Source organism: Thermobia domestica, chromosome 8, assembly GCF_964235325.1.
Source record: "Thermobia domestica chromosome 8, izTheDome1.hap1.1, whole genome shotgun sequence".
In the NCBI taxonomy this organism is placed as follows: domain Eukaryota; kingdom Metazoa; phylum Arthropoda; class Insecta; order Zygentoma; family Lepismatidae; genus Thermobia; species Thermobia domestica.
In genome coordinates, this window is record NC_137461.1 from 139,614,162 (window position 1) to 139,624,749 (window position 10,588).

At 37.9% G+C, this 10,588-nt stretch overlaps 2 protein-coding genes across 2 annotated transcripts; both read right to left on the reverse strand.

The window, feature by feature from the left end:
- Positions 1–4,845: 4,845 nt before the first annotated feature.
- On the reverse strand, positions 4,846–5,805 carry LOC145692317 (uncharacterized). The gene has a single exon (XM_081767616.1). The coding sequence runs from the start codon at positions 5,803–5,805 to the stop codon at positions 4,846–4,848; it is 960 nt and encodes a 319-aa protein (XP_081623742.1).
- A 563-nt stretch (positions 5,806–6,368) lies between these two features.
- On the reverse strand, positions 6,369–10,055 carry LOC145692319 (uncharacterized). The gene has a single exon (XM_081767617.1). The coding sequence runs from the start codon at positions 10,053–10,055 to the stop codon at positions 6,369–6,371; it is 3,687 nt and encodes a 1,228-aa protein (XP_081623743.1).
- Between the last annotated feature and the right edge of the window lie 533 nt (positions 10,056–10,588).

Here is a 10,588-nt window from a genome sequence, read left to right on the forward strand (position 1 = left end):
TCTAAGGGTTATAGCATAATAGGCTGGTGCTTCATCCTGCTGGAACCATACACAACCGAGCTGTAACCGATCTTGCAGATATGGAATAAACCAATTACGTAACACGATGAGATACGCAATGTGATTCACAGCACCGTCAAAGAAATATGGACCTACCAAGTGGGTTGCATACATTGCAGCCTACACCTTAACATGTGGTGAGTTGTGTTCAAGATCTTCATAAAAAGGTAGGTTTTCTTTACTACAGAAATAAACGTCGTCCGAGAAAAACACTTCCAATCTTGAAGGAAGAATTTTAATAGAGCATTTGCCCACGAGCCTGCTGACATATTTTGCATGTCACTATCACTCAGTTCGTTTACAAACGAAGGTTTAAATGCATTTAACTGCAAATCCCTTTTCATGTGTTTTTGTAATGTCTAGTATGGAACACCCCTTGTGACCGCTTACGAACTGACTTTTTCGGTGAACGTTCGACAGACACTGCAGCCTCCGCACATGTTTCCAGTCGTGTTGGTGGTCGTCGTAATCGGAGCTTATCTTTTATGCAACCACTTGCAAAGAGTTTTTTCTCCCACCGTAAAATTGTTGGTTTTGGAGGAGAAGGTTTCTGAAACCTTACAATGAAATCATGCTGAATATCTCATTGATTTTCCTGTATGGGGTCTTCGTGAGCCCACGTGCTCATTATGATCTGTTTCTCCATGGTGCAAGTGGGCTCATCAGTCATGATTTAGATTATCTCAGCACCTGCAATAAGAAACAACTATTCGTTAACATCTATGTAATACACAGGAGGTAATGGGCTTATATCAGGGATGCAAACAACCACTCGGCCACTCGCCCGGGACGAGTGGTTCATCATTGCGAGCGGGTATTTAATATCATACCGAAGGTAAGTAAATGATTTCTATTATGAGATGTGAGCCAGTAGGTTTTTTCTTGGGCTAGTAAAATTTTGTTGCCTATTTGCATCCCTAGTTTAGATATATCTCAGTACGTGCACCAATAAGAAACAAATTCATTGACATAAGGGTAACGGAACTTTGTGATTACTCTGTATATATATAATCTTGCAATCTTTTACCATACTTGCTCAAACGAGGTTGACATTGAAGCCGGAAATGGAAGATTTCTACCACTTCCTGTTGAATTGGAGAAGTTTGTACGGAGAAACAAACAGCCTTTATCAATATCACACAACTGTCTCTCACTATCTCTGACAATTTTTGCTCTGATACCTACGGACAGACGGACAGATATAACCGTTTAAGACTTCGATTCTTCGTACTTCCGCATAGCATAGTTTAGAACTTTGAAGCTAGTGACCCTTCGTTTAACATTGTGAAACTACGATAGACTTCCAAACTATACGAATTTGATATTGAAACCGGAATAACATATTTGTAACTGTCAGTTGTAACAGAGATAAGTCAAAGAAGGAACTTACTCTTGGGACGCTGAAGCCATATCAGAAAACTAAATCTCGCTATATCTTACCGTTATTGTTCTATGAATATTAATATAGAAATCAGAAGTGGTAAACTTCCCCACATCTTGTCTTAGTAGAGAGATTAGAATCTATAGGTGGAATCTATTCTTAGGACGTTTAATCAATAACAGAAAACCACGATTTGCTATCTATGACCGATTTTGCTCTATGGCTGTCAACGTTAGAATAAAAAATGGTTGATTTTTACCACTTTCCGGTCTGAATAAAAAGTTATGGGAGAAGACGGAACCTATTCTTGGGACACGGGATCGATACTAGAAAAAAAAAACTTCTTGATATCTCTACGGAGGTGAATATTGAAACCAGAAATGGTAATGTATTTATATCACTTCCGGTTTTAGTAGATAGGTACGGATGAAGATAGAAGCTATTCTTGAGACTTTAAATTGAATCCAAAGAATCCGGTTGTCGTTATCATTTGCTCTTTTTTTCTTTTATGCTAATCAAAGTTGAAACTGGAAATGGTTGATTTCTACCACCTGCTGTTTGAATAGAAATTTAACGTGGTAGATGGAACCTATTCGTGGGACGCTGAATGGACTTCAGAAAACCACGTCTCAATATCTTACAATTTTTGTTCGGATATATGTCGACAGGCGGATGAGGGTCCGCCGACTCCGATGCTTGAGAATTTCCTAGAACTCTTGTGGAGGTACACAGAACCTACAGAAATAAATAAAAGACAAAAAGAAGAAAAATGAAATATTTCAGTTTAACATCTTATGCCCTTTAGGCTAAAGGAAACAATGATTAAGAGAAGTGGATGATAATAGAAGAATTGGTGGAAAGAGAATGTGGGAGAAAACGGGAGTATCCGAGAGAACTCACTGACGTGATACTATTCATTCCAAACTTACTTGGCCGGGAATCGACCCACACACCAGAGCTAAAAACTCTACCAGTTTTTTCACCACTTTTTTAATTGCCAGTTTAATAGTATATCGGTACAGTCACTCACATAGGTACCTGGACCCCTGACTGTTACAATTCCATTACTTGGGGTCCAGGTCATTTGCAGTTGTGAGAACGCATAGACAGATCCAACCCAACTTACACGTAACTTTTCTCGGCACTGACAGCAGTTGGTAGCCCTGATCCAGGTGTTTATGCAGGTAAAGTGTAAAGTAGGTGACTAACGAAACAGTTCTCCATTCTAAGATGAATCTCTATGGTTAGGATCGTGTTTTCCAAAGAACACCATATATTTATCTTAATATTGCTATGTATGTAATGTACTCGTCTCGTACTGTATGTTTAGAGAAATAAAAATACTGGCCACGCATGAATCAGGAAATTCTTGAAAGTAGCTGAAAATATCAAATTTAGAACAACTGCTGGTAATAAGTTTGTAAATGATTGCCTCCATTGAAAGACCTTTTCCAATTCTCGTCATTCCAACAACTTTTCGTTTTTGGAGGAGAGAAGATCTTGCTTGTCACACTGAGTATGCATTGAGATTGAAATTGAAACATTTGAAAAAAAGTTTCGGGCTGCCGGGATTCGAACCCGGGTCCACCAGATAGAAGTTCAATACGCTAACTACTTACCTACCGCGTTACTTTATCCTCCATTTAAACTATTAGCTAGTTAAAATCGTTGCATGTAAGACTATACAAAATACTAATGCTCGTATGAGGAAACGTTCCTTATGAGTGTCACAATGACTTACTCGAGATTTCCTTCTTTAACTCAAAAACAAGTTATATAGACCTTCGCCTATGAGGAAAATATCACGAAATGTTCTTCAAGTTGAGGCTACCTCATCGTTTTTAACTGCTCCCGATTTACATTACTACTATTCTTCCTCATTGTAACTTCTAATTTCCAAAGAAGAAAAGACGGCAGAAATTAATTTCACATTCTTTGAATTATATCAACATGTGTAGAAAAGTGTGTACTATGTTTATCTAACATAACTACTAGTTTATTTTGTTATCTTTGTATGAGGTATTGATGGCAAAGTGTGAAAGCAGAGAATTGTCGTTACTACGACTGGGGTTCGAATCCCGTCGCGGCACTTAATAATTTTTCTTTATTGGAAGGTATTGTTTACGTAATTGATATTGTAATTCTGTTATTCCTTTATATTATTATTATTATTATTATTAATGTAAAGTCGAGATTTGACTACATATTTTATATCTTATGATTTTTCTGATTGAATTTCAAGTTTTTTTTTTTTTTTTTTTTTTTTTTTTTTTTTAATAAGCAACACACTCCATTGTAAAGTGGTTGGAGGAGACGGATGAAATTTGAAAGTCCCAAATCAAGGTAAGTAGACCAACGTACAGAAGCTTACATTACAAATTTTATGTCTATTTTTCTCACAATTTTATGGGCTGAATGTCCTATGCTCTAAGCGCTCCATATAATAAACAAGCTTCAGCAATTGTTATAGTAGAAAGCGCATGATAAGGATATATGGATATGTGATGCGCAGCACTGTATTTTTTGTTTCTCAATTTCTTTCTCAACTAATATCGATCGTTTTCGATTATTTTTACAAACTAACCCACTATCAATTTACCATACATAGAAAGTGCCGCCCCTCCCCATAAAGGATAATTTTAAAAAATGCTAGGAGACGTTCTGTTCATTTTCAATAAAGAGTGAATATACTGAATTTCAGCTCCGTAAGTTTAACGGCTTGTGAAATATAATCTTTTTTCGCAAAATTTCGGATCCCCACTACCCCTTAGGATATTATTATATTGAAAGCAACATGATAACATCCCAGTTTGAATTAAAGTTTAACTATATACCAACAGTCATTTCATTTGACTCCAATTTGGCTGTAATGATTAGGGACACATAGTTACTGGTCGTTGAAATCCTTGTGTAGGCGCTGGTTTTTTAATAATTCTTCGACGTTGCTTTGAGACTGTTCAATATATTTGCATTTTATAACACACAAGATTATATGAATTCAAAAAATACAAACAAACTTGCTATATGCACATTATTATATGTGGATTAATGCGATATTAACACAATACACGTAGCTATCGTTGCTTTCTTGGTGTCACGTTTTTACACACACACTCTCGCCCCTGCTGGGGAGAAAAGTATTAGTTTTTATGTTGCTGCCTCTTCGTTTACTTACTGGCGTTAGTTTTTATTGAGAAGAACGCTCAGTTCTGAACATACCGCCCGCCTTGAAGGAATTTCTTCAACAAATCTATGAATGATTAATTTGGTTCATGAACTTAATATAGACAACAATAGACAACACAAGTTATGAATGAATCATATAAACATAAACAAAATAATGCACACACAACACAACACACTATGAATCACACAATGTACACACTATGAATAACACCAACACATTAACTCTCCTTAGGAAGCGGGCACAATTGACGAATAGATCTTGTTGTTGTACCTCTGGTAGTTTTCACTGTCGCCACTCGAACTATTCCGTCCTTCCCAGGAAACAATTGCACAATACGTCCAGTTTTCCATTTTAGAGGTGGAATGTTATCTTCTTTGATGAGCACCAAATCACCTTCCAGAAGATTGGGAAATTTTCTTCTCCACTTGGATCGTTCTAGAAGATTTGATAGATACTCCTTTGACCATCTGGACCAAAATTGCTGATGAAGTTGTTGTATGTATTGCCATCTCGAAAGTCTGTTGACAGGAATATTTTTCAAGTTAGGTTCTGACATGGTAGTGAGTGCGTCGCCTATTAGGAAATGACCAGGTGTTAAAGGATGTAGGTCGTTTGGATCATTTGATAATGGTGTTAGGGGTCTAGAGTTTAAGCAAGCCTCAATCATTGTCAAAATAGTGTTCATCTCTTCGTAGGTGAGTGAAGCATTCCCCACAACTCTCTTTAAATGGTATTTGAGAGATTTAATTGATGATTCCCATAAGCCTCCAAAGTTTGGTGATCTTGCTGGAATAAAAACCCACGTGATGTTATCAGCCGCTAGAAAATTATGTAATTTTTCTTTATGGTGTTCTGATTCAAATAAAGTCTTCAATTCTTGTAGTTCCCTTCTTGCACCAACGAAGTTACTTGCATTGTCAGAATACAGTTTAGCGCATTTTCCTCGACGAGCCATGAATCGCTTTAATGCTCCAATAAACGCCTCTGTAGTTAGATCACTAGCAACTTCAATGTGAACCGCCTTAGTCGCAAAACACACGAAAAGTGCTATATATGCCTTATGGAGTTTGGCTCCCCTTCGGTTACTCGATTTAAGGTAAATGGGCCCACAGTAGTCAACGCCGCTGTGAAGAAATGATCTTGTTGGTTGAACTCTGTCAGCTGGTAGATCTCCCATCATCTGTTTACCATCTTTAGGATTGTTTCTGAAACATGTGACACACTGATGCACAACTTGACGAACCAAGTTTCCACGTATTGGCCAATACGATTGTCGCAAGGATGATAACAATAATTGAGACCCGACATCAATAGCTTCTTATGTTCTTCTTGAGCTATTAACTTTGTCAAGTTGCAGTTAGCTGGAAGTACAATAGGATGTTTCTGTCCTTCAGTAAGATCTGCTGCATTTAATCTTCCTCCGACTCTGATGATTTGCCTCTCATCCAAGTATGGGTTCAAATTTCTCAGTTGACTTTGGTTGTCGACTTCCTTTCTTGATCTCAATGCATTTAATTCCTTGTGAAATGCTTGTTGCTGTGATAGTTTAATAAGACATTCGAGTGCTTCATGTAATTCACTTACTGAAAGATGTCCATGCTGTCTGTCACAATTAGGTCTTCTCATGTTGTGTGCAAATCGTAGACACTAAGCAGTTACACGTTGCAATCTTCTTAATGATGAATATCTGTCTAAGAGTTGACACGGTGTTGTAGAAACCATTACTGCTGTATTCTTTTGTCACTCGGGAACATCACTTAGGTCACAAACATCTTCCCTCGTCTGTGAGTCTAATTTCTCAGATAGCCAGGAAGGCCCATGCCACCATAATTCATTATCAAGAATTTCTGACGGTGTTAATCCTCTCGATATATGATCTGCTGGATTCTCCTCTGTTTTGATGTGTCTCCATTCATAGTTACAAGTCAACTGTTGAATTTCCGCCACACGATTTGCAACATACGTCTTCCATTGAGAACAAGGTCCTCTTATCCATGCTAATACAATGGTGGAATCTGACCATAAAACAACCTTATCGATCTTGCAATGTAATGGTTGTATTACTTTCTGAGTTAGCTGTGCAAGTAACAAAGCTGCACAAAGTTCTAGGCGAGGAATAGTTGTCTTCTTCAAAGGTGCTACTCGAGATTTTGAGCATAGTAAGTTTGCTGTGAATTTTCCATTTTTTGTGCTAGATGTTACATATATACAAGCTCCATATCCATTCTGAGATCCGTCGCAAAATCCGTGAATTTCTACCTGCGATTGTGTTTCTTGAATAACCTTCCGCTGAACATGTAGCGATTCCAACTCTTGAAGTTGCTGCTTAAAAGTTTCCCACTCTGAATGCAATGTGGCTGGAACTTCTTCATCCCAATTCAATTTTAATTCCCACAAACGTTGCAGAAATATTTTTGCCTTAAGAATAACTGGTCCTATTAATCCTAAGGGATCAAATATGCTCGCTACTGTAGCAAGAATAGTCCTCTTTGTGATTTGTTGAGGGTTGTTTCTTGGTTTGACAGAGAAAGAAAATGTGTCTTTAATGGGATTCCACAACAATCCTAAACTTCTTGTGATGCAATCATCATTTGGTTGAATAGTGAAATTTGATTCTTGAAGTTCACTGGGTATTTTTGAAAGCAGTGAAGTGTCGTTGCTACACCATTTTCTCAAACAAAAACCACCTCTTTGCAGAAGAGTTGTGAGTTGACTTTGTAATTCATGTAGTTCCTTCTTCGTGTTTGTCCCTGTTTGAAGATCATCAATATAGAAATCCCTCATTACAACTTCTGCTGCCTTAGGGAAATTCTTCTCCTCTTCTATGGCTAGTTGCTGAAGACATCTAGTGGCTAGGAAAGGAGCTGCTGCAGTACCATATGTTACAGTTTTGAGTCGATATATCTTTATTGCTTCTTGAGGGTTTTCTCTCCACAGTATTTTCTGGTAGTTTGCATCTGAATCATGTACCCTAATGTTGCGATACATCTTCTCTATATCAGCTGTCATGACGTATTGATGCTGCCTAAATCTTGCTGTTATGGAAAATAACTCTTCTTGGATTGTAGGCCCGACTCTCATCGTGTCATTTAATGAAAGTCCAGAAGTTGTTTTGCACGATGCATCAAATACAACCCTGAGTTTGGTAGTAGTACTGGTCTCCTTCATTACGCAATGATGGGGAAGATAGTAGTCTGGCATCATTGTATCGCTCTCTGCTCTAGTTATTTCTTCCATATGGCCCAAATCTTCGTACTCTTTCATGAACGCTATATATGCCCTGTTTTTCTCAGTATCCTTCATAAGCATTTTTTCCATTGAATAAAGTCTTCTCGTTGCAATCTCCTTGGATTTACCAAGATTCCCCACATTTTCTTTAAAGGGAAGTCTAACGATGAATCTCCCAGTTTCGTCTCTCCGGTGTGTTTCTTTGAAGTGTCTTTCACATTCTGCCTGCTCTTGACTTAATGGATGTTTCGTTGAACATTCTTCTATCGTCCAGAACTTTTGTAATTGCTCGTGTATTTTTTCTATTGTGGAGAGGTGACACACATTTGTCGAAATGTGTGGTTGATTGTCTATTTTTCCAGCTACAATCCAGCCAAACAATGTTTTGTGCAAGGTTGGATACCCTGCCTTGAGTTTTATTTGTCCTTCACAAAGTAGATCAAAGAATACTTCCGCCCCCAATAACATGTCAATACGCTGTGGTATGTTGAAGTTAGGATCTGCTAATTCAATGTTGGAAGGTATTTCCCACGATGACGTGTCTACACGAACCATAGGCAAGTCTTGTGATATTTGCGGCAATATGATAAAGTCTAATGTGGCTGAATAATTGCTATGTCTTGACTTAATTGTAGCCTGAACGCTATGGCATGACCTTGTATTAGCATTACCTATACCATTTATGTGTACAACGCTATTACTCTTTGTTAGTCCCAATAATTGAACCATTCTGTTTGTTAGAAAATTGGACTGAGAAGCACAATCGAGAAGTGTTCGACACATTTGAAAATTACCCTGTTTATCTTTAACATATACTACAGCTGTGGATAGCATAATGCTTGGTGGTCTCCTAAGATTCTGCGGTACACTGTTTGTAGAACGAATATTCTTACCTTCACATTCCTGCTCGAGAGATGTGGTCGCAGCGAGCGTGTTCTGACCTTGACCTATTTCCCTTTCAACTTGTGGTTCATTCGCTCTAGTGGGCGATGGACAACGCGAGTAGTGCAGTAATGTGTTATGCTTTTTATTGCATATTTTACAATTACCTGATAAGCACTCATTTGCCTTATGCGCTCGTTTGAGACAATTTATACACAAAGAAAGACGTTTAACTTCTTTAATTCTATCTCCTATAGATTTTCTCAACAATGATTGGCATTGAAATAATTTGTGTGAGCCTTTACAGCTGGGACATGCATTGTTGTCGGAACACGTTACGTGTGCTGTCGTTGAGTAAGAACTCTTTTTGCCTGCCTTATTTGTTTGTTGATATTTGTTACTTGGAACTGAGGGTGTGTCTTTAGGTCTACGCTTATTATCAACTGCGTCTAAAACTTGACAACGCTGCTGTAAAAATTGTGTCAGCTGTGACATGCTCGGTAATTCATTCGTTGATTGTGTTTTCTCCCACTCCTTATGTGTTGTATTGTCTAGTTTGGTCGCAATCAAATAAATAAGTAATGCATCCCAGCTTTCTGTCGGTTGACCTAATGATTTTAAAGCCCTCAAATGTTTTACTGTGCTGTCTAAAAAAGATTTAAACGAAACAGCCGACTCACGTTCCACCATTGGCATTTCAAATAAAGCTTTGACGTGTTTGTTAACAATATACTTTTTGTTTTCAAAACGTTCTTTGAGTAAAGTCCATGCTACGTCATAGTTTTCAGAAGAAATTTCCAAGGCTTGTATTACTTCAAGAGCCTCCCCACGTAGAGAAGAACGCAAATAATGAAACCTTTGCACTGGCTGCAATGTGTTATTGTTATGTATTAATGCCTGAAACGTGTCATAGAACGACAACCACTCATCGTAGCTTCCAGAAAAGGTCGGAAGGTTTATCACTGGCAACCTAACTGATGGATTGGAATTACTTGCTTCATTGTTTTCATTTTTCTTTGCACTGGAGCTGTGTTGATTTATGAACACTTCCGCCTTAGCTGCTAAATCAAAATAAGTACTCTCGAATTGCCCTCTTTCTTGCGTTTCCTGATCAATTTCTGATGAACCCTGTAACATTTCTATTTCGGATTGTATTGCATCAAATTCATCATAGCACTGTTTTATTTTCTCGTAACGTAACACTAACTGCGTAATATTCTGATCTTCTGTAAAACTATCTACAAAAAGTTTAAAACGAGTGAGTTTGGCCTTAATTTGACCTCTCTTGAAAACTAATTCTTTCATTCTGTCCGTCATGCTTCACTCAAATTACCGTATTTGCCGGCGTATAAGACGCACTTTTTTTCCCTGGAAATTGTCGGTAAAATTGGGGTGCGTCCTATACGCTGGTGCGTCTTATGCAACTAACGGTAATTCGAAGACATCATATTTCACTGCCTCTGCTTCCCCTTTGTGTTGTTGAAATCAGGGTTCAAGAAAGTGCTGACATAAGGTTGAATATTTCAATGATACCGATAACATTGTTTTTTCCGAAAGGAATATGCATGCAAAACTTGTCGGCATGATTCTTGTAAACCGCTGAATAAAGACCAAACAGTCCGTGTTGTTTTGTAACCGCCGATTGTTGTTTCACCGCATTGCTTTTGAAAGGATGACGGTATTCTTTTATTTAGTACATGTAACCACAGTTTTTATGTTTTGCATTGTTTATGAATAGATGACTAAGGATAAGAAAGATTCGCATCGTGTTCTGCTTCAGTTCTTTAATCTTCGTTATCGTGGCAAGTTGTTAAAATGTCGCGGAGGCACAGCTACGACATAGCTTATAA